Below are 25,284 nucleotides of genomic sequence, written 5' to 3'. Positions count from 1 at the left end.
TTCCCTGTCCCTATACCAAGCAGGCAGCCAGGCTCCACTCCGTTTGCCTCGGGGAACATTTCTGCCAGAACCTGGCTGTTTTCCAGAATCCTGGGCACCTCGATGGGATTATGCATAGGAGGGAGGGGACAGTGCCTTGCGGGACAGAAACGCAGTAGGGAAATTTCTGCTCGGACGTCTAGGAGACGGGGCCTCGGGGAAATGGCTTCTTGGTGCACATGGGGAGCCTGGACACAGGCATTCGGGCTCCCGGCCTAGACAGAAGCCCCCTCTCCACCTCACCTCTAGTGCCCCACGGGCCCAGGAGCAGCAGAGAGGCCCGCCTTCAGGGGACTGTGAGAGGACGCGGACAGTGAGAGGCACAGGGACGATCAGTGAGAGGCACAGGGACGATCACAGTGGACTGAAGGCCTCAGGGACGTTCCTCCTCCTCCCATTCTTGGCTGACCGGCCGGAAGAGGAGAGGCCCCCTAATAGTCTATGGGATCGAACTTTCCCTCACTTCGGTGGGACTGTGGGAAGATGCAGGTTTCAACTGCCTGCCCCGAGGAGACACAGCACCCAGGAGACACGGCAGGCTGGTGCACGCTCTTTATTGTTATGATCAGAAACCTCTGACAAGAGTTTGAACTTGGTGGGCCGGGATTTCCCTGGGGGAACTCAAGAACACCTTTTGTTCAGACTGGAGACCGTCGAACTTCCCACCCCCGGGGAGCGGACAGCCAATGGAAGAGAAGGGGCCCGGGGGCGCTCCCAAAAATGTTGGTGCAGTTCTTTTTTAATCCAGTTAGCCTTCCTGAGAGAAGCACCGTCCATGGCACGATGCCTGCCCTCGGAATCCATTTTGTTCTTCATCCACTCTTGACTGGAAAGAGGCTTGGGATAGGGAGGCCCGAGGCTGAGGGCTCAAGTATGCAGCCCTTTCAGACAACCAGGAAAAGAACGGTGCTTCTCAAGGGAGGGAATCAGCTGGACTGTCAGAAAAGTCCCGCCTTGACTTTTGTGAGGCTAATTTCGCCATCTTCGCCACCGCCTATCCATCTCCGTTGGGATTGATGCACTGGGCGGCAGAGTCATTCCAGCCCTGCCACGGAAGTGTCTCTGATGACGCCTCCAGAATCATCGAAATGGATCTTGATGTTATTTCCACTGGGGCCGCGCCAAAGCCGTACTACGTGTGGGGCAAAGACCCCCCGCCCCCCGCCGGTGTATACGGGCTCTCAGATTAGGCTCTTCTGTCATCTAACCAAAGTCGTTCCGTTGGTTTATAGTGCATGCACCAGACACCTAACATATAATTGTACTTACTAACAGATACTGACCAATTAAGAACTGTTTGTTCAATGAATTAATGAATGAAATTCAACAAACTCACTATAACCTATAAAATTTAATACTATCCTCCCACTGACCCTTTGAAATCTGCTGCCGCACCCTTTTTTGCAACAGAAGCCTCCAATGCTAACAAAATCTGTCTGCTTTCCCTTGTTCCAAGATGTGTGCCAGAATGTCGCCTTTTCCCTGATTTCTTCACACTCTACTAGCTCCAGGCAGTTGAGGTCTCACTGAGGTGAGGCCTGCTGGGAGCCAGCGGGTATTTCAGGAGGGTTCATTCACACGCTGGGAGCTGGAGTTTCTTCGACTTCACGGAAGGTTCCTGGAGCTTAGAGACACAAAGAACAGGCCCTCAGTGGTAAATGTTGTAAAAACAAATCAAGAAACAAATACGAACCCTGCTGCAGTTCACGGCGTAACAACAGCATTCTCCAGGAAAAGCGTCCCGGGTGTGTGTTCTAAACGTGTGATTGTTCTTAGCCGCAGGCCTGCTATTGTGGGAGAGAGGAGGTTAATGAGAACACATAAAAGAGAAAAAGAGTGTTTCCTCCCGACAGCCTCTCCAGGGTGTCAACCAGTCGGTAAGAGCCATCCAGGGTCAGCCACCTGTGAACTTAAATGCAGCCGGAGGAATTTTCCTTTAAATGATTAATTAACATATTCAATAGAATCTGGGTGTTGTATGGAAGCGATGAATCACGGGAATCTACCCCCAAAACCAAGAGCACACTGTACACACTGTATGTTGGCCAATTTGACAATAGATTATATTTAAAAAGAAAACAATGCACATTACACACACACACACACACACACACACACACGTGTAATATGAAACTGGGGAAAGAGATCCACCTGTGGAAATAGCTAGATTAAGGTATTAAAAATGGTTATTGCTTGATGGTAGGATAAAGAACAATTTGGGGCGTTTTTGATTTTTCTATGAGATAAATAAAAGAGGCAGTTTTTGATCAGAGGGGGCTTCCAGAAATTGATTTCTCTTTGGAATATGTCTCCATTCTTTCCTACTTGCCTAAATTCGGTGAGGAGCTTGTTTGGGGTCAAGGCTTCCCACGTGGCTTAGTATACAGACTTTCTTGCATTCTTTCCCCCCCCTTCCCCCCCCCCAAGCCAAGCATCCCGAAAGCTTAATCACGCCCTACGCTATGGGCAGTCCCAATCCCTCCTCCCCAGGTCTCAGGCGGGTTCTCCTTTCACTGGGTTTCAAAGGCTTTCTTACCATCTTCTCGCTCGGGCATCAGGCCCTGCGGTGGTTGCTTCATCGCGTCTCCGTGGCTCCAGTTGCCCCCTGAGGGGTTTACCAAGTGGGACCTCACGGGACCTTCCTCCTGGACGTGGCTCCTCTGGTCCCACGGCAGGGACGTCTCCTCCTGGGACCCCAATGCAGGCCACATGCCCGGGGGGCAGACGCCCCCAGGAGAACTCTGGGGTGGGAACGCCGCTCCTGACGCTGCTTCTGCCACGACTCTGGGTGGGGGAAGTGGGGGATGGGGGAACGCCACCGGGAACGGCATGGGGAATGGCATCGGCACAGGGGGTTGAACAACCTGGGCCCAGGGGTACGGCGGTCTTGGCACGTGAAGCACGCCGGGCATCGTGGTCGCCGTCATCGAGGCCGTCCGGGCCTCGCTCTGCATCTCCGCATCCCGCTCACGCTGCAGCCGAGCTGCGCCCAGCACGTCGCTCCGCTCCTCCGCGATCAGGGGCCACACCTCGGTCGCGGTCGCGAGCTGCTGTGTTTGAGGCCAGACCTGCGGGGGCCACGTCTGGGTGTGGAGCAGCTGCCCGCGCAGGGACTCGCGCTCGTCCAGCGCCTGCTGCAGGTGGTGCTGCGCGCCGCGCAGCTGCGAGAGCGCCTGCTCGCGCTCCTCGCGCAGCCGCTGCAGCTGGGAGGCCAGGGCCCAGGTGGTGGTCTCGCGCTCCTCCAGCTGCTGCTGCAGCCGCTGGATCCGGCGCCCCTGCTGCTCCTGCTGCCTCGCGGCCGCACGCACGCTCAAGGCCAGCGCGCTCCAGGAGTAGGCCCTCTTGACGGCGCGCGGCACCTGCGGGTCGGCCACGACGGACAGCAGCTCGTCTTCGATCTCGTTCCAGGGCCTCGAGCAGAAGGTCACGTAGAAGTCTGGACCGCCGCCATTACTGAGCACCTCTTCGTTGATGAACCCCACCACCTCGTTGTGGCGAAAGCCGCTCTTGGGGTCACCGAAATCCACTGCCATGGCCGCTGCGGCCTAGTCAGCCGGCCGGGCCGCCTCCGCCGCTGGAAGTTGGCCTCCGCTGCCGTTGGCCTCCGGATCCGCCCCTCACCGCCTGCCCCGTCGGTCTTACTTCAGTCCTCGCCCAGTCCTGGCCTCCCCTTCGGCCTTCCTCTCTCCCCCACCCGTTCTCCTGACACGGCGTGAGGCCGACGCGCCACGCTGGCCTCTGTCAGGGCGACGGAGTAGCACGTCACAGAGCTGGGCTCTGAGTCATGGGCCGCAAGGCCTATTGGGACCGGTCTCTCGGGAGAGAGAGCCCCGTCTGGCAGGCCGGTTGGCGGCCGCACTGGACTCTGCCCGCTTTGCTTGGCACAACGCCTCCTACCGGACGGGCTGGGCAGGCGGCCGTGCAGGAAACTGCCGAGAGCACGGAGGCGACTCTTGCTCCCAAGGGCTTCTGAAGGACAACACCCGGATGCGCTGAATGAATTTCTAACCTGGGGGTCGGGGGTGTCGTGCATGGTTGGGGGGGGCTCCTGTTTGGTTCAGCTCCCCCTCCCGTGGCTCTTGGGTGCTGTATCAAACTTTCCATGGTCTCAAGGGGTCTGCCCTCTACCCTCCTCCTCCTAAGCGGATGACCTTGGAGTTCCTCTCGTGGAGAAAATCGAGTGACCGAGCTGTGGAGTCCCTCAGCTTTCCTTGCCAAACCCTATCTTCAAGCTCTAGACCCTAGTCCTTCCTATTTTATTTCCTCAGCGACTTCGATGCATCTTATTTTATTTCCTCGGTGACTTCGATGCATCTTATAACCGTCGTATTTCTTGCATCCCCGCCCCCACGCCCCATTCTGTGAGACTGGACATTTTTCTCCCGTACAGTAAACCTGTTCGAGGTCCCTCTGTGCTTAGAATAATTTCCTCCCTCTGCGCCCTATCCTGGCCTTTCTCTCCTCCCATTGGACAGTAGTCTAGCTCTGTCCGCTTCATTGTGCTGCCTTCCCCGTTCAACCTGCTGCACGTTGGTTTTCATCTCCCGAAACTTTAGCGACGGTTCTCCGTGAAAGTCAGCAGAGGTCGGTATCTCAGCACCAAAGCAAGTGGCTGCTGTGCAAGTTCGTTTTCACGTGATTTCTCAGTAGCGTTTAATTCTGCGACCGTTCCTTCCTTGATAGGCACTCCATCCTGTCTTGGTTTCCGGGATACCAAATTCCCCTGATGGTCCTATCTCTCTGGCTGATCTTTCATTGAACTGCCTGTTCTTCAGCCCACAGACTCCACGTTGGTGTTTTCCCAGTTTTGTCTTCAGACCTCTCCTCTTTTCATTCCGTGTGCTCTCCTTGGGTGAGCTCATTCACTCCCGTAATTTTAAACACCACTTTCAAATCACAACTCTGTATTTCCAACCTAGACTTTTGTCCTAATCATCAGAGCCATGGTTATGATCAGATAGTTATTAAGCACACAGTAAGTGCATTTGACAAAAAGTGGTGCAAAATATTGAAAAGTTCCCAGCCCTCGTGCTACTTATACCTTCTCATTGGTGGAATAATAAATAAAAAAGTAAGTAAATAAGCAAAGCAGCTATAAGTTGTGGCATGTGTCATCAAGTTAATATGTAAGTTGACGTGAGAGATAGAGTCTACACAGGGGTTTGAGATTGTCCCCTGTAAATAAGAGTTTAGGGAAGGTCTCTATGAGAAGGGGACATTTGAACTGAGGCCCAGAATTCCAGTGGCAAAAGTCTTGCTGTAGAAAATTTTCAAATCTTCAAGGAGTAGAAAAGATCCCAGAGTGGCAAGAGCCTGGTAAGTTAGGGAGGCAGTGGAATAAGATGATGTTGGAAACATAAATAAAAGTGTCATCTTGCAATGGCCTTGGAAGCAATATTAAGAAGATTGAATTTTAGGAGCGCCTGGGTGGCGCAGTCGGGTTAAGCGTCCGACTTCGACTTCGGCTCAGGTCATGATCTCATGGTTTGTGGATTTGAGCCTCACGTCGGGCTCTGTGCTGACGGCTCAGAGCCTGGAGCCTGCTTTGGATTCTGTGTCTCCTTCTCTGTGCCCCTCCCCTGCTCATGCTCTGTGCCTCTTTCTCAAAAATAAATAAAAATTTTTCAAAAAGAATCATGGATTTCATTTTTTTTTTTAGTCTTTAATCTAGATCATAGAACAGTACCTTCGACTATTTTTCTTTTTTTTTAATATATGAAATTTATTGTCAAATTGGTTTCCATACAACACCCAGTGCTCATCCCAAAAGGTGCCCTCCTCAATACCCATCACCCACCCTCCCCTCCCTCCCACCCCCCATCAACCCTCAGTTTGTTCTCAGTTTTTAACAGTCTCTTATGCTTTGGCTCTCTCCCACTCTAATCTTTTTTTTTTTTTTTCCTTCCCCTCCTCCATGGGTTTCTGTTAAGTTTCTCAGGATCCACATAAGAGTGAAACCATATGGTATCTGTCTTTCTCTGTATGGCTTATTTCACTTAGCATCACACTCTCCAGTTCCATCCACGTTGCTACCTAAGGCCATATTTCATTCTTTCTCATTGCCACGTAGTATTCCATTGTGTATATAAACCACAATTTCTTTATCCATTCATCAGTTGATGGACATTTAGGCTCTTTCCATAATTTGGCTATTGTTGAGAGTGCTGCTATGAACATTGGGGTACAAGTGCCCCTATGCATCAGCACTCCTGTATCCCTTGGGTAAATTCCTAGCAGTGCTATTGCTGGGTCATAGGGTAGGTCTATTTTTAATTTTCTGAGGAACCTCCACTCGACTATTTTTCTTAAAGATACTGATATTTTTGAAGAGTCCAGGTCAGCTGTTCTTTCTGTAATCTGGATTTGTCTGATTATTTTTTGGTGATTAGATTCATATTCAATACCTTTTCTTTTTAAAAAAAATTAAAAAAATTTTGTTGATGTTTCATTTATTTTTTGAGAGAGAGAAAGAGAATGAGCAGGGGAGGAGCAGAGAGACAGGGAAACACAGAATCCAAAACAGGCTCCAGGCTCTGAGCTGTCAGCACGGAGCCCGACGCAGGGCTCGAACTAATGAACCGCAAGATCATGCCCTGAGCCGAAGTTGGACGCCTAACCGACTGAGCCACCCAGGCGCCCCTAAAATGTTTTTTTTTAATGTTTATTTATTTTTGAGAGAGATAGAAACAGAGACTCGTGTGGTTTGAAACTCCTGAAACCAAAGGAGGAAGGACTCAGGGTTTCTTTCCTTTTCTTCTTTTCTTTCTTCTCTTTCCTTTTCTTTCTTTTCTTTTCTTTCTTTTCTTTTCTCTTTTCTTTCTTTCTTCCTTTCTTTCTCCTTTCTTAAAATTATTAATGTTTTTTATGGTCTTTTTAAATTTTATTTATTTATTTATTATTTTATTTTTTTAATTTTATTTTTTATTTTTTAAAATTTACATCCAAATTAGTTAGCATATAGTGCAACAATGATTTCAGGAGTAGATTCCTTAGTGCCCCTTACCCATTTAGCCCATCCCCCCCACACCCCCTCCAGCAACCCTCAGTTTGTTCTCCGTATTTATGAGTCTCTTCTGTTTTGTCCCCCTTCCTGTTTTTATATTATTTTTGTTTCCATGTCCTTATGTTCATCTGTTTTGTCTCTTAAAGTCCTCATATGAGTGAAGTCATATGATTTTTGTCTTTCTCTGACTGACTAATTTCACTTCACATAATACCCTCCACTTCCATCCACGTAGTTGCAAATGGCAAGATTTCATTCTTTTTGATGGCCAACTAATACTCCATCGTACATATATAACACACCTTCTTTATCTGTTCATCCATAGATGGACATTTGGGCTCTTTCCATACTTTGGCTATTGTCGATGGTGCTGCTATAAACATGGGGGTGCATGTGCCCCTTCGCAACAGCACACCTGTATCCCGTGGATAAATGCCTAGTAGTGCAATTGCTGGGTCGTAGGGTAGGTCTATTTTTAGTTTTTTGAGGAACCTCCATACTGTTTTCAAGAGTGGCTGTACCAGCTTGCATTCCCATATTTTATTAATGTTTTTAATGTTTTAATGTTTTTAATGTTTATTAATGTTTTTTAATATTTGTTTATTTTTCAGAGAGAGAGACAGAGTGTGAGTGGGGAAGGGGTAGAGAGAGAGGGAGACAGAGAATCCGAAGTAGGCTCCAGGCTCTGAGCTGTCAGCACAGAACGTGACATGGGGCTCAAACCCCCAAACCGCGAGATCATGACCTGACTGAACCATCTAGGCACCCTTCTCTCTTTTCTTTAATGTATATTTATTTATTTTGAGAGAGAACAGACACAAACAGGGGAGGGGCAGAGAGGGGGAGAGAGAGAATCCCAAGCAGGCTCAGCCTGATAGTGCAGATCCCAGTGCAGGGCTCAAACTCATGAACCATGAGATCATGACCTGAGGTGAAACCAAGAGTTGGACTTTTAACCAACTGAGCCTTCAGGCGCCCCAGGACTCAGGCTTTCTAATTAGCTTGCCCAGATGTGGGACACAGGGAGAGAGTGAGGGTTGAGTCTTAAAAGCTGTCAGCAGTCAGACATCAAAAAATGGAGTCAGACTCTTCACTATAACTCATTCATTATAATTCATTATAATAGCACTGGATATTTGAGTGATGACAAAAATGTACCATGCTTCATTTAATTGAATTTGGATTTGTTTAAATAAGCCATTATGTCACTCTATGAGGCCTGAAGCCTGCACCCTGTAAGGAAAGGGAAAGTTTCACTGAATATCTTGCTCAAGAGCCCAGTATTTTGTTTGCTGAGAAACAAAAATGTGTTCCTTGGTCACTATCAGTAATGTTTGGCACTCCAAAGGGGATAAAGAGTGTCTTGGTAGGGCCTGGTGTACCTGGGTGGCTCAGTTAAGTGTCTGACTCTTGGTTTCGGCTCAGGTCATGATCTCAAGGTTTGTGGGTTCAAGCCCCACGTCGGGCTCTGTTCTGACAGTGCCGAACCTGCTTGGGATTTTCTCTCTCTCCCTCTCTTTTTGCTCCTCCCCCGGTCATGCTGTTTCTGTCTCTCTGTCTTTCTCAAAATAAATAAATAAACATCAAAAAAGAGAATGTCTTGGTAAGGGCTTGTATTGTGGTTTCAGGATATACGTACAGCCATGCTGGACCTTGATTGTACGTGGGGTATCTATGAGGCAAGAGTTCTTTACCCGAAAGGGTGAAAGCTCAGACAAGCAATCATTGTTGCTGCATTGGCTGGACCAGAGAGCCAGACCACTGGCAACAGTCTACAAGTCTGTAAAATGGTGCGGCTGGGGCTGATTCTTGGCCAGGGAAAATCGTTTTGAGATGCACGCTTGAAGTTTCGCCAATTGTGTTAACCCTTGCGTCTTATCCTTTACCAGGAATGTCCTGGTTAAGGGACGTAAACGGTAGTTCTCCAGCGAACTTCTGTCACATGTGATGGTGTCATTACCATCTGTAAAATGTACAAACTCCCATTACTGTTCACTCAGTTGATCCCAGGGGGCTCCCCAGGCAGCCAAGGGATCTGGTAGAGGGGTGGCTTCTTCCAACACCATGCCACCTGTCAAAGAACTGAGGACAGAGGAGGCCACGTGGCCTGCTGGTGGGATATGCCAGAGGGCCTAGGTTGGGCTCTGTGTTGCAAAGGAGGCCTTTGTGGTCCCGGCCAGCTTATGGGTACCGTTTCCATGACCCAGTGCATAGTGGGCGGATGGGGATGAAGGATCATGGGCTCGGGGCCTGTGGGACCTCTGTTTCCAGGAAAGCCCAGTATGTGGCCAGCAATCGCTGTTCCTCTAGCATACAGCACAGGGCTGAGGAAGACAGGTTTCTGCACCAGAAGCCCTTAAGTAACTTATGGCCACTATGGGTGGTCCAGAGACTCCAGGAGTCATGAGAGAAGGTTGCGAAAGTTTCAACCACGGAAGGAGTCTGATGGAAGGGCATTAATGAGAGTGGCTGTTATATTGCAATTTTGACAGAGTCTAGGGCCTCTTGTTGGAAGGGACTCCATTCAAGGTGGGCTGATTTTGAAATAACTGCATAAATGGGATTAAGGAAAATTTGTAAATGAGCAATGTGTTGCCTGCAGAACCCAAAAGGCCTAAGAGATGTTGGGCTTGTTGTAATACTGTGGGAGTTGAGAGGGTCAATAGCTGTTTCTTGACAGTGTTGGGTATGGAGGGACCCTTGGTTTCCCAAATAATTTTCAGGAATTTAGAGATGGCAGAGCTTGCACTATGTGTGAAGCAATGGCCCATCCCCCTTTCCGAGCTCCCTTGTGAGTATTTGTATGTCCCAAATAAGTGTGTTGAATGAACATCCTCAGGGGAGGACATCATGAATATAATGCTACACGTGCGCCCCTGGAAAAAACTGGATGCACTTAAGATAATGTCTGCAAAGACTGTGCGTGTTGGCAAGGCTACTGTGGTACTCCATAGAGAGCCAGGTAAAGGTATATCGTGTCCGTTAGGAGGTGAAGGCAAAGTGCAGGGGGGAGAGACTAGAATAGACACTAAACAAAACAATTTAGCCAGATCCATTGTGGAAAAATATTTGCCAGTTGCTGACTAGATAGAGTCAGTGATTTCAATAAATTTGAATATGAGGCCCTAATGAGTGGGATCACAGCTCTGAGGCTGCAAAAATCTTTTTTGCAAAAATCATTCTTTCCAAGTTTAAGAACATGTCAAATTGGACTGTTAAATGGAGGAGCAGTGGTTAACAATCACTCTTTCTCTAAATAGATCGTATATAAAGGGTTTCAATCCTGGAAGGCCCTATTTAAATTTACATTGGGCCTTATTAGCTTTTTTAACAGGCATGTAGAAGGGAGAAGGTGCATGTGATTTCATTTTTAAATTTTTTTAATGTTTATTTATTTTTGAGAGAGAGAGTGAGAGAAAGAGAGAGAGAGACAGACAGAGAGAACACTAGTGTGGGAGGTGCAGAGAGAGAGGAAGATACAGAACTCGAAACAGGCTCCAGGCTCTGAGCTGTCAGTGCAGAGCCCGACGCGGGGCTTGAACTCAGGAGCCGTTAGATCATGATCTGAGCTGAAGTCAGACACTTAACCGACTGAACCACCCAGGCACCCCGTGATTTTATTTTTTAAATGTTTATTTATATATTTATTTATTTATTTATTTATTTATTTTGAGAGCAAGAGCGAGAGAAAGAGAGAGAGAGAGCATGAGCAGGGGAGGGGAAGAGAGAGAGGGAGAGAGAATCCCAAGCAGCCTCCATGCTCAACACAGAGCCAAACTCAGGGCTTAATCTCACAACTGTGAGATCACAACCTGAGCCCATATCAAGAGTTGGACACTTAACAGACTGAGACACCCATGCAACCCCCCACTTTTTAAAAAATGGGTCTCACTTTTAAAAGCCAATTTGTAAGTGCCAAATATTTAATTTTAATTTATTTCCCATTAGGTCTGAGCATCTGGGTCTTTACTATTGGATATTTTAGGACAATGGGTGCTACCATCACAGGGAATTTAGGCAAGGCTATTGTCCTAATAGTTAAAATGAGGCATAACTGTCCTCTAGTTCATGTTACAGTAACTCCCCTAAGATTATAGGGGTTGTGCTGTTCAGATTTAGAAGGATACTTAGGTGTTACTACAATTTGCCCCCAAGTATTGATTAAGTTGCCAGTTGATGCATTTCAGAAGATATTAAAGTTAATCCAGAAGCTGAGTTGTAGAGGTGCAAAATCAAATCAACACACTTCTATATTTTTTGTTTTATAAATTCTTTTAGTACTTTTTAGATCCTCATTTGGGTCAAATTGTGGACCTGTTTCATTACTTTGTTTCTTTCCCTATATCCAGATCAGATTCCTCCCCCCCTCCCTTCTTTCCTTCCTTCTTTTCTTCCTTCCTTCCTGGTTTTCTTCTTTCTTTCTTTCTTTCTTTCTTTCTTTCTTTCTTTCTTTCTTTCGCTATTGGATATATATTGGAGAAGTTCTCTCTACCCGGCCTGCTTTTTTTTTTTTTTAAAGTTTGTTTATTTTGAGATAGAGAGAGAGCATGAGCAGAGGAGGGGCAGAGAAAGAGAGAGAGAGAGAGAGAGAGAGAGAGAGAGAGAGAATCCCAAGCAAGCTCCGCACTGTCACTGTGGAGCCTGACTTGGGGCTCAAACTCACGAACCGTGAGATCATGACCTGAGCTGAAATCAAGAGTTGGATGCTTAACCGACTGAGCCACCCAGGCGCCCCCCCCACCCCCCACACCCTGCCTGTTTTTATAAATTTCTTTCTCCAGAAAACCTCAGATAAATATCATTAGTGTTAGAGCCTCTCCCATGGTAGTGGTTGCTTTATACAGCTTAAGGACCTCAGTCTTGAGTTTGAATTTACCCTTTCACTATGCATAGGGGTGCTAGAGGGGATTTTCCTTATAACCCTGGGGATCAAGATCTTTATTGTGCTACAGGCAGCAGCAGCAATGACAACAGCAACAGCAATAAAACATTTTGTAGGGTCCTAGTGAGCCCTCTGCCTTTAGAAATGTGGATTCAATAACTAAAATATTTAAATAATAACTGCTTTTCTAGTAGTGACCGATCTTCCTCCACATGAGCAATCACTCAAGGGGCCTGTATATTACACAGGGTGTACTCTTTCCCATGAGTGCTCTATAGAATGACAGCCAAATGCCTGACTGGGACACACAAACAAATGGTCCCAGGGTAAAACCTTTCTTTCTCCTGAGCCTAGCATTCGTCACAGCGTATGTTGGAATCAAGACAGGTGATTCATTCCAAGATGAGAACTGTGCAATTTGAAAAATGTACTGGATGGGATTAACAACAAATTAGACATTGCAGAAGGAAAAACATAGGAAACTTGAATATGTAGCAATGGAAACTATTCCAGATGATACACTCAGAAGAAAAGGCATCCAAAGAAATGAATAAAGCAAATCCTGTCACATACTACAACATGGATGAACCTTGAGGACATGACGCTAAATGAAATAAGCCAGCCACAAAAAGACGAGTACAGTATGATTCCACTTATATGAAGTATCTAAATTCACAGAAACAAAAAGTAGAATGCTTGTTGCCAGGGACTGGGGCAGGGGGAAAAAGAAGAGTTGTTTTAATGAGTATGAAGTTTCAGATTTGGAAGATGAAAAAGTTCTGGAGAGCTGTTTCACAACAATGTAGATATACTGAACATTACTGGACTATACACTTAAAAATAGTTAAGATGTTAAATTTTGCTATGTGTATTTTTACCACAATAAAAAACTATTCTAAAGACATAATCAGAAATGTGCAAAGAGGGGTGCTTGGTTGGCTCAGTTGGTGGAACGTGTGGCTCTTGATTTCAGGGTTGTGGGTTTGAGCCCCACATTGGGTGTAGAGATTACTTAAAAATAAAATCTTTAAAAAAACAAGAAATATGCATAGACATGTTTTGCCCCAGAATGTTTATTGCTATATAATTTGTTATATCAACAAAAAAATTGGTAATAACCTTAATGAACAGTTTGGAATTGGTTAAATACATGTTGATGCATCCATACTCTGAATAGTACATAATGCATTTCAGTTATTAAAAGTCACGTTGCCAAAAAGAGGTAACATTTTTAGTGTAGTGTTTGCAATATATGTAGAAGAGAAACATATGATGATAGCACAAAGATTAAAATGGAAGTATATTGTTGTAACTTCCCTACACTATATGAAAAGTTGTATAATGTGACTTCAAGGTAGACAGTGAAATGTTAAAAATATCTACTATGAACCCTAAAGCAATGTCTAAAAAAAAACCCAAACAAATAAACCAAGCAATATAGCTAATAAATCAATAAAGGGGATAATGTGGAATCATTTTTAAAACCCAATTAATTCAGGAGTGCCTGGCTGGCTCAGTTGGTAGAGCGTGCAACTCTTGATCTTGGGGTTGTGAGTTCAAGTCCCAAACTGGGTGCAGAGATTACTCAAAAATAAAATCTTAAAAAGACCCAATTAATTCAATTAGAGCAGAAAAAGAAGAAAGGGGACCAATAAGCAAGCAAGACCAACAGAAAACAAATAGCAAGATGGTAGATTTAAATGCAATCGTATCAATAATCACGTTATTTAGAAATGGTCTAAACAACTCAAGTAAATGATAGAGATGGTCAAGATAAGAAAAAATGCATGACCCTTGGGGCACCTGGGTGGCTCAGTCAGTTAAGCATCCAGCTCCTGGTTTTGGCTCAGGTCATGATCTCCCAGTTCATGAGTTTGAGCCCCACATCAGGCTCTGCACTGACAGTGTGGAGCCTGCTTGGGATTCTCTCTCTCTCCTTCTCTCTCTATTCCTCCCCTGCGTATGTTTTCTCTCTCAAAATAAATAAACTTTAAAAAAAAGAAAAAAATCCAAGACCCAACTAGGTGTGGTCTGCAATAAATCACCTTAAATATGGAGACACAAATAGGCTAGAGTGTAAAAATTGAAAAAAAAAAAAACATCATGCTAACAGTAATCGAAATAAAGCTGAAATAGTAGCTTTAATTTCAAACAGAGTAGGTAGCAGAGCAGCAAACACAAAGAAGACTTGAAAAGTATGATTAATCAACTTAATTGGTATTTATAGAATGCTTTTCCCCACAAACATCAGAATACACATTTCAAGTGATCATTTGTCAAGAGAGACAATATTCTGAGTTATAAAAGAAGTCAATATATTTAAAATCATTCAGATAACATGAAGTATGTTGTCTCACCACAACGGAATTAAATTAGAAATCAATAATAGAAAGATATATGTAAATCCCTGAATATTTGGAAACTAGGTAATACTACTTCTAAATATTTCATGAGTTGGGGCACCTGGGTGGCTCAGTCGATTGAGTGTCCGACTTCAGCTCAGGTCATGAATTCGAGCCCTGCGTCGGGCTCTGTGCTGACAGCTCGGATCCTGGATCCTGCTTCGGATTCTGTGTCTCCCTCTCTCTCTGCCCCTTCCCCACTCATGCTCTGTCTCTCTCTTTTTCTCTGGAAAATAAACATAAAAAATTTAAATTTTTCATGAATTAAGGAAGATCAAACAGGAAATTAGAAAGTGTTTTGAAGAGAATTAAAATAAAAGCACAACGTATCAGAATTACTGAGGTGTAGCTAAGGCATAAGCTTACTTAGAGGGAAACTTAATATTTTTAAATTTTATTTGAGAGAAAGAGAGAGAGAGGGAGAGAGTGAGAGAGGGAGAGAGGGAGACTGGGGGAGGGGCAGAGGGAGAGAGAGACAGAATCCCAAGCAGACTCCACGCTCAGTGCCAAGCCCAAAAAGGGGCTCCATCACACGATCCTGGGATCAAGAGTTGGACACTTAACTGGCTGAGCCACCCAGGTTCCCCCAGGGAATTTTAAACATGTTTAAATATGTTATTTTTAAATCTAAATATACTTAGAAATTTACAGAACTAAATGCTTACATTAGAAAAGAAGGAAAGTCCAATTCAATGACTTGAGTTTCCAATTAAGGAACCAAAAATATAAGAGTAAATTAAATGCAAAATAATTTTAAAAATCAGAACAGAAATCAACGAGGTAGAAAACAGTGAAATAGAGGAAAATCAATGAAATCTAAAGCTGGTCTTTAAGGAAATCTGATAAACTTCCAGACAGACTCACTAGGGAAAAAAAGGTGAAAAAGACACAAGTTACCAGTGTAAGGAACGAGAGACAGATTCATCACTACAGATTCATACAGACATTAAAGGGATTATAAGGGACAACTTTATGTCACAAAAAACGACAATGCAGAATATATTTTAACGTATCAAGAATATGTTGTTTCCTCTAAGTCTGGATCTGAATATCATCATTGGTGTTCCAGTTTGGGTTCTGCAGAAACAAATGCTGAAATGGAGTTAGGGTATCAGACGCTTGTTAGGGATCAACACCCACGAAAGGCAGATGAAGTAGGATTGGGCCATTGGAGAAGCTGAAATGTGATATAGGCCAAAGACTTCGGTGATCCAGCAAAGAGCTTTGGAATGAATACTGCCAGTCAGAGTGGTCCCATGTCAAACTCACAGTTACTAGATGTGGGCTGTCACAGGAAGGGTGTAACTTGGGCAAAGAGAGACTCTGCAGCTGAGGCACACCCTGAAGACACTGACAGCTATATGTGGTCTGCTGACTGCCCTTTCCAGAGCTGAGCAGCAAGTTTTTCCTTGAAGAGGCATCTAGGTCGTATATGTCTTTGTCTACCACAATGTACCATTTGTGCCACTGGGATACATTTCTTTTTTTAAATGTTTTATTTAGTTTTGAGAGCAAGAGAGAGAGTGGGGGAAAGGCAGAGAGAGAGGGGCCAGAGGATCCAAAGCGGGCTCTGCGCTCACAGCAGTGAGCTTGATGTGGGGCTTGAACTCACGAACCGTGAGATCATGACCTGAGCCAAAGTCACACTCAACTGACTGAGCCACCCAGGTGCCCCAGATACATTTCTTTCTGTATTTTTTTTTTTGGGGGGGCACATTCTACCGGACTCTATAAGGTGTTTCTTCCTGAGGGGAAACTTAGAAGAGGGAGGTTAGTGTTACAAACTACAGTCAACACTACAGACATTGGTCTTGGGTTCACAATTGGCGGTCATCATCACCTTCCTCTAATATCCATTTTAAATTCCTTTCACCCCCAATTACCACCTCTGTTGTCTCAGTGGCTCACCTACAGGTATGACCCAGGCCTTTGTCTTTGAGTGGCTTCAATCTTCTCACCACATCTTTCTCAGTCCAAGATGGCCACACCTGTCCATTTATCATCCTAACTGGGAAAGGCAGTACCTAGAAATATTCAAGTGGATCACCTGGGTTCCACACACATACCTTTAGGGAAATGGCTCAACCATGGCACCCTGGCAACCTTGCATATATCTATGTAGGCCACATAGGCAAGGCTCAATTGGTTTGACCTAAGTCTTGGCGGAGCACCAAAGAACGTGGCAAGATAGAAATCTTGTGAGGAGCTGTCACAAGGCTATTTCGCATGAACTTCCTTATCTTGAAGGAGGATGCCATGAATCAGGCTCTTGTCTACTCTCTGGTTTCAGTGAGACATGGGCTATCTACCTCGGCCTCCTTAGCATATAGATACAGGCTCTAACACCTCTTAGCTGTAGTCTAGAATTGGTTCCTCCACAACAGTGATCTAGCAGTCTGTTATCTGACCCCTGAGGTTCAAGTGTCATCCTACGTGATTAGGGATGTGGGGAGCTGACACTGTGCTGATCTTGCTTATTCTATCTATGTGAATAACAAACTGTGTGTATCCATTTGGACTTTTCTCCTTACTGGGCAGATCTCTAACAGAATAGCAGTCTAACCTAGCAGATGCTTCTCCTTAGAGACTACTTTATCCTCCAACAGTTGCTCCCTGTTCCCATTGTACAATAGTAGCCTTATCTCCAGGGGCACCTGGGTGGCTCTGTCAGTTAAGTGTCTGACTCTTGATTTCGGCTCAGATCATGAACTCATGTTTTTGTGAGTTTGAGCCCATGTTGGGCTCTGTGCTGACTCTGCAAAGCCTGCTTGGGCTTCTCTCTCTCTCTCTGTCTCTCTCTTTCTCTGCCCCTCCCCAGCTTGTGCTCTCTCTGTCTCTCTCACAATAAATAAATAAACTGAAGAATTAAAAAAAATAGTATCCCTGTCTCCTAATGGTCAGGGTCAATTGACCAAGTTAAAATGGTGACTCCTCTTCTTGCCTGCTGGATCCTGGACATAAGGAGGTCAAAATGCCCAGGTGGCAGCCACCAATTGTAGTTCAATATGAATCTTCTTTTTCCCTCATTGGATGGAGCAGTGATTCCCAACTTGGGGCACTTCAGCCTCCCAGGGAACATTTGGAAATATCTGGAGACATTTTTTGTTCATCACAACTGGGAAGAGTGTGCTACTGGCATCTAACCAGGGATGCTGTTAAATATCCTACAATGTACAGGACAGCCCCTGCGAATGAAGAATTACCTAGCCTCCAACGTCATTAGTGGCACGGTTGAGAAATGCTGGGCTAGATCTAGCAGGCTCCCTACAGGGCTAACACCTCTAACTTTAGAAAGTTCAGAATTGCAGGGATGGCAAACACAAAGTCCCCCAAGTGTGTCCTTGGAAGTGATGATAAGTGTGGCTATTCTTGCTTCCACTCTTTGGTTCCTAAACTCATGTATTCTTCTAGTTGAGGACACACACCGTGTAAAAAAGTTTGATTCATTGGATTTAACGTATTCTGGAGAATAGGATTCTGTCTTCACAAACATCGCCTTTGAGTTGGCGCTTCAGCTGTTGTTCTTCAGCAGGCAATTCCATTACTTTGTCAGGATATTAGCTTTCTAGGGGGTGTCATATGGTATGGAACCAGTAGATCCCATTGTCATAAGCCCATTCTTGTATCTCCTTTGCTATAAAATGCATCCCCTCGTTTAATGCAATCTGATGTACTATCACATGCCAATTGATCAAATACTCTGTAATATCTCACACAGCAGCATTGGCTGGGACCTTGTGATTAAGAAAGGCAAACCCATCCCAGGAATATGCATCCATTGCTGTGAAAATGAACTATTAGTACATCCAAGAGTGAAGTGGCTCATTGTAGTCAACTTGTCACCAAATGGTCAGTTGGACATGTAAAGTGATGATGCCATACCAGATGCTCCTTGTTGCCCTAATTGGCTGGCAGGTTAGAGGTTCAGAGGTAGCAATAGCCAGACCAGTCTTGGTGAGTATGAATCCATGCCATTGGGCCCATATTTAGTCTCTACCTCTGCCACGAAAGTCACCTTGTTCGTGTGCTCAACATGCTGGCACTGAAGTGACTGGCTGATGTCAACTGACCAAGTCATTTTGTTTACTTGGCTTTTTAGTACCTCTTCCGTGGCAGACACTGTTTGGTGAGTATTAACAAGTGATATAAAGATCTTCACGCTTTGTCGACATTGCCACATGCTCATCAATAGCCCAAACTCTTTTGCCTGCGATCTTCCGATCATTTTCCTCCCGGGTTCCCAACCAGTGGGCCGGGCCGTGTACCACTGCCCACAGATCTTTAAGCATCTAATCTTTTTGAAAAAGTCGTTATAAATGTATTTCACATCCTCAATAAACTACAGAAAGGCTGGACATAATAAGTGGAGACATGGGAGATATAAAAAGGACCCAAATCAAACTTGTAGAAACGAAAACTACAATATCTGAGATGAACTAAGCACTATATTGGATTAATGGTAGATTACCAGTTGTAGAGAAAAGTGTTGGTGTACTTGAAGATATAACAATAGAAAATAGTCACAACGAAATAATTTAGAAAAAAAAACTGAAAAAAAGATCAGTGTATCAGTGAGTTGTGGGAAAATTTCAGGCAAATATATATATATATATATATAGAGAGAGAGAGAGAGAGAGAGAGATGCATGTATGTATTTGGAGTCCCAGAAAGAGAGGACGAGGTGAGGGTGGTAGCTGGAAGAATATTTGGAGAAGAGATAATGGCGGAGTTATTTCTAAATTTTAGGGAAACAATAGGCCCACAGCTCCCAGAAGATCAGTGAACTCTCAGCACAAGGAGCATGGAAACTACGCGAGGCACAGGATGTCAAATTGCTTAGAAATAGCGTTAAGAGAAAATCCTACAAACAGTAAGGGGAAAAAAGATATGATATGTGCAAAGGTTAACATGTGGAGAAACAAGCCAGGAGACAGTGAAGCGACATCTCTAAAGAAGTGAAAGAAAACACTCTTAATCAAGAATTCTGTACTCATCAACATATTTTTCAAAAACAAAGGCAAAAATAAGGGCTTTCAGGCATACAAAAGCCAAAAGAAACCATCTGCGTTACCAAACATGTTAAAGGAAGTTCTTCAAGCAGAAAGAAAATGATGCTATTTGGAAACCTGGGTCTGCAGGACCAAGGAGTAAAGAGCCCTGGAAATGGCAACCCCATGATTAAATATACGAGATTTTTTTCTTATTATTTAAATTTCTTTAAAAAACTGTTTACATAAAAATAGTAAAAATGTGTGGTGGGGCTTATGACATATGAATAAGTAAAATGTCTGATAACAATAGCCAGAATGTCTGAATGGGAAAAATGGTAGAATATGACTTAAAGGTAGATTGTGTTGTGAAAGATGTAAACTCTAAACCAGTGGCTCTCAATAAGGGGTGATTTTGAACCCTGGAAGATTCAACAATGTCTGGAGACATGTTTCGTTTCCCAAACTGGTATTTATTGGATAGAGGCCAAGGATGCTGTAAAATACACAGGACAGCCCCCAAAACAAGTAGCTGGCCTCAAAGGTCAACAATGCTGAGGTTGAGAAAAACCTGCTATAAATCCTAAAGCAACCATTGAAATAGAACTCTTCTTGTAGAAATTAACAAACAGATCCAAAAATTTACATAGAAATTAAAAGGATGCATAAAATCCAAAAAAACGCCCTTGAAAAGAACAGGGGCACCTGGGTGGCTCACTTGGTTAAGCATCCGACTCTGAATTTCAGCTCAGGTCATGATCTCACAGTTTGTGGGTTCGAGCCCTGCATCTGGCTCCATGCTGATAGTGTGGATCCTGCTTGAGATTCTCTCTCTCTCTCTCTCTCTCTCTCTCTCTCTCTCCCTCCCCTGTTCATGCTCTCTCTTCCAAAAATAAACTTTCTTATCTTTTTAATGTTTATTCATTTTTGAAAAAGAGAGAGAGCACACACACACACGTGTGTGTGGGAGGAGCAGAAAGGATCTGAAACGGGCTCTGTGCTGACAGCAGTGAGCCCTGTATGGGCCTCGAACCCACGAACCCACGAACCACGACACCATGACCTGAGCTGAAGCTGGATGCTCAACCAACTGAGCTACCCAGGCACCCAAATAAATAAACTTAAAAAAAAGAAGAAGAACAACAACAAAGTTGGAAGATTCACACTTTCCAATTACAACTTGCTACAAAGCTATAGTAATTAAAAGAGTGCGGTAACTCAAAATGGTTATAGATCTAAGTGGACCAGCAAACACTCCAAAACAGAAGAAAACATAGGAATAAACTTTATGACCTTGAGCTAGGAAAGAGTTTCTTAGATATGAGACCAAAAGCACAAACAACAAAGGAAAGACTCTATAAATTGGACCTCGCCCAAATTAAAAGTTTTTTTACTTCAAAGGATTCTATTAAGAAATTGAAAAGACAATCCATAAAATGGGAGAAAAGTTATGTAAATCTTATACTTGATATGGGTCTAATATCCACAATACATAAATAGCTCTAACAAAAATAGTAAAAAGACAACCCAACTGAAAATGAGCACAGACTCTGAAAATAGATTTTCTCCAAAGAAAATATACAGTCAAGGAGCATGTGAAAAAAAATGGTCAACATTACCAGTTATTGGGGAAATGCAAAATGCAAATCAAAACCAAAACGAAATACAACTGCACACCCAGTGGGATGACTATAATTTTAAAAATGGACAGTAACAAGTGTAGGCAAGGGTATGGAGAAATTGGAACTCTGATACATTGCTGCTGGGCCTGTAAAATGGTACAGCTGCTTTGGAAAACAGTTTTGGCAGTTCCTGTAAAAGTTAAAGAAGAAGTTGCCGTAAGACCCAGAAATTTCTCTCCTTCCCTCTGTCTATAGATACATAGATGAATAGACAGATGGATGGATGGATGGATGGATGGATGGATGGAGAGAGAGAGGGAGAGAGAGAGAGAGAGATTCTCATCCCCATTAGCACTCTCTATCCCACCTCCCTCTAGCCCCTCCCTGCGAACCACTGATCTGTTTTGTGTCTTTATGGGCTTGCCTATTCTGGACATGTCTTATAAATGGGATCATATATGTGACCTTTTGTTTCTGGCTCCTTTAAGTTAGCATAATGTTTTAAGGTTTATCTATGCTATAGCATGGATCAGTATTTCATACCCTTTACAGCTGAGTAAGATTCCACTATATGGATATGCCCCACTTGGTTTATTCATCCATCAGTTGATGGACATTGGGTTATTTCCACTTTTTGGTTATTATGAATAATGCTGCTGTGGACATTTGCACACATGCTTTTGGGTGGACATATGTTTTTAATTATCTTCGGTGTGTATCTAGGAGAGGAATTTCTGGGTCAAATGGGAAGCTCTGTATTTAACCTTTTGAAGAACAGCCAAACTTGTTTTTTCCAAAGTGCCTCCACCATTTTACATTCTCTCCAGCAGTTTATGAGGGTTCTAATTTCTCCACATCCTCAGCAACACTTGTTATTGTCCTTTTTTTATTAGCCATTATAATGGATGTGAAATGGTATCTTATTGTGGTTTTGATTTATTTGCATTTCCCTGATGACTAATGACATTTAACACATTTTCATATATTTGTTAGTCATTTGTATATCTCTTTTGGAGAAATATCTCTTTAGACTGCACAATTTTGTATTTAAAAAACCACTGTTTAATCCAAGGTCCAAAGATTTATGTCTATATTTCTTCTAAGAATTTTACAATTTTAGCTCTTACATTTAGATCTTTGATCCATTTGGAGTTAACTTTGAAAAAACTTTTAATGTGTATTTATCTTTGAGAGAGAGAGAGACAGACAGAGCATGAGTGGGGGAGGGGCTGAGAGAGAGGGAGACACAGAGGAAATATGAGGCAGGCTCCAGGCTCCGAGCTGCCAGCACAGAGCCTGAGGGAGGGCTCAAACCCACAAGCCGTGAGATCATGACCTGAGCTGAAGTCAGATGCTTAGCTGATTGAGCCACCCAGGCTCCCTAGTACCACACTGTTTTAATTACTCTAGCTTCGCAGTAAGTTTTGAAATTGAGATGTATGAGTCTTCCAGATTTGTTCTTTTTCAAAACTATTTTGGCTTTTCCTGGGTCCCTTACATTTCCACATGAAACTTTGGATTGCCATATCAATTTCTGGAAAAAAAAGGAAGTTGGAGTTTTGAAAGGATTGTATTGAATATGTAGATCAATTTGGAAAGTATTGCCATTTTAGCAATATTAATCTTCTAATTCATGAACATGGGTGTCTTTCCATTGTCTTAGCTCTTTTATTTCAACAATGCTATGTAGTTTTCAGTGCACAAGTCTTGGGTTTCTTTTGTTAATCTTTTCCTAAGTATCTTATTTTTTGTGCAATTGTAAATGGCATTGTTTTGTTAATTCCTTTTTTTAGTTGTTCACTGCTAGTGTATAGAGGGACAACTGATTTTTGTATACTGATCTTTTGTCTTGCAATTTTGGTGAATTGTTCATTAGCTGTAATAGTCTTTTCATAGATTCCTTAGGATTTTCTATCTACAAGATGACATCATCAGCTGGAGGATTAGAGAGGAGGGAAAGGATGTCACCTTATCCTGACTCTCATTTCTGAACATGTTTGTCCTTAATGGAAGACAAATCCTTTTCTCATTCAAGTTCACTATGTTATGAAGGTTGTATCATTCTGTTCTGGAAAGAAAATGTCTTATGCAAGCCAGACATTCAATGCAGAGTTGAATTATAGAATGTTTTTTTTTGGTAAAGATGAAGCAGAATAAATCCAAGTGGCTTCTTTCTGTTTTCAAACTCCCTTTCTTTTAAGTGAAGGATGTCGACAAAATGCTAGGGTGGAGTAACAGGACTATTCTTTGGAGAACTTAATGTTAAACTTTTGAGAAGATTTTAGTTGAAAAGCTCAGACACAACGATAAACAGGTGTAGGATTACCCCCCTGCACACACACACAAGATCACCTTGGCCTAGCTTAGTCCCTCAACAAGGTCACCACTCCTTTCAAGGCAGTAAGTTGTACAGGACTCAGTCTTTCTGGGTTGTGGGAGCCACCTCCTACCCCTGCCCCTTAAGGTCTGGGGAAGATAATAGTTCACTTATACTAGCCCGGGCTATTGTGCTATTCTCTGGTGGTTCCCTGTGTCTACACATTTATAAGTAATGTCTTTGTAAATAATCCCCCTTCCAATTGTTCCATTTTGTCAAGTGTGCTATTTTATTTATTTACATATTTTTATTTTTTTAAGTTTATTTATTTGGAGAGAGAGAAAGAGAGAGAGAGAGAGAGAGAGAGAGAGAGACAGTACAAGCAGGGGAGGAGCGGAGGGAGAGAGAGAGAATCCTAAGCAGGCTCTGCACTGTCAGTGCAGAGCCCGACATGGGGCTCGAACTCATGAACTGCGAGATCATGACCTGAGCCAAAATCAAGAGTCAGATGCTTAACCAACTGAGCCACTCAGACGCCCCTATTTATTCATTTTTTAATGTTTCTTTATTTTTTGAGAGAGAAGGAAAGAGAGCGTGAGCAAGGGAGGGGCAGAGAGAGAGGGAGACAGAGGATCTGAAGCAGGTTCCCTGCTGACAGCAGAGAGCCTAATGTGGGGCTGGAACCTTGAGATCATGACCTGAGCCGAATTCAGACGCTTAACCGACAGAGCCACCCAGGCACCCCAAGTATGCTATTTATTGTTGGAACCTTGATTGATGTTATGGCCACACAGGAGCCTGCACAGAAGTACATCTTGGAGACTAAGCTGCCAGATTGAGAGCCTATCACATCCTTATTAAACCTTTTAGATCCTCCTATCAGCTTGTCTTCCCTTTAGCCTGCAACTAAAGAACTTTGCGAAGTAGGCAGGGCTATTCAGCCTTCCAATTCCTTCCTTGCTCTTTGCCTCCATCTATCCTATCCTTCCTCCCCACCACCACACGCATCCAAACCTCTATTCTCTGCCTCGATAAAAACCACAGTGTAAATCACACTTCTGTAGGATTTGGCTAAATTGCTTTATCATGTTTGAATACTTTAAGAGGAAATCAGTAAGGAAAATAACTCTAACAAAGAACCTAGGTAGGAGAAATGTATCAGGGTCGCAGACATCACCGCAATCAAACCATATAAACCTAGTAGACCTTGGGCCATGGCAGCTTCCAAAGAAAGAAGGTTCCTATAGCAGCTGAGTCTCTGAGTCAAACAAAGGAGTGGAAATATTTCTGTCTTTAGTTGCAATTACCATTAGAGATTTGCTCTGGGAGACCATTTGTGGCCAGTTGTGCCCTAAAGCCACTTAGCCGGGCTTTCATCAAGCAACTGCAGTTTCTCTTTGGATTTTGGTTCCTTCGCCCCACCTCAAAGTTTTTCCTAGTGTTCCTTTCCTACACAAACAAATAGAACAATTTATACCAGGACTCGATGAAGAGAGGAAGTTTGCTCTGACAAAGTAGTCTTCTGAGAAACCAGAGCATGGAGACTACGAAAGGAAAAATGCTCAGAAATGAAACAGCTTTCAGTTTCATCCTCCTGTGGTTAAACTCCGAGAGAAAAAACAAAAGTCGGGGGAAGAAGAAGAAAAAAAAAGTTTTAAACGAATAGGCTGTTACCTGTCAAGTTTTGCACCCACATGGCTGCCCGGTATTCCTGTGGGGAAATCAGTGGTACAGTCTGGAAAGAGGAAACCATACGCTTCTTTTTTATTTCAATTTATTGTTGTCAACAACTCCTCAATACAATAGTAATGTTTTCTACATGAAGATTCCCAGCAAATAGATGCCTGAGAAAAGTTACTTTAGGGTAATGATTTTGGAGGGGTGAGAAATCATAAATCTAGCATGGACAAAACCATGAAGGCATTTGAAGTAGTAATTCTCATTGACAACTAAGTAAAACCAAGTGCATTGCGGCCGATGGGATACAAATCAAATCCTGGCACGTTTGCTGTGGGGGGGATGATTTAAATG

The 25,284-nt window shown here is 43.7% G+C and overlaps 1 protein-coding gene across 1 annotated transcript; it reads right to left on the bottom strand.

The window, feature by feature from the left end:
- Positions 1-430: 430 nt before the first annotated feature.
- On the bottom strand, positions 431-3,578 carry LOC113597652 (testis-expressed protein 13D-like). Its single transcript, XM_027054343.2, has 2 exons — positions 2,576-3,578; positions 431-1,663 (listed from the first exon to the last, which is right to left on the bottom strand). The coding sequence occupies exons 1-2, from the start codon at positions 3,570-3,572 to the stop codon at positions 1,614-1,616; spliced, it is 1,047 nt and encodes a 348-aa protein (XP_026910144.1). The 5' UTR covers positions 3,573-3,578; the 3' UTR covers positions 431-1,613.
- Positions 3,579-25,284: the final 21,706 nt, after the last annotated feature.

This window comes from Acinonyx jubatus, chromosome X (assembly GCF_027475565.1).
Source record: "Acinonyx jubatus isolate Ajub_Pintada_27869175 chromosome X, VMU_Ajub_asm_v1.0, whole genome shotgun sequence".
NCBI classification, from domain to species: Eukaryota; Metazoa; Chordata; class Mammalia; order Carnivora; family Felidae; genus Acinonyx; species Acinonyx jubatus.
This window is presented reverse-complemented; position numbering and strand designations above follow the sequence as displayed.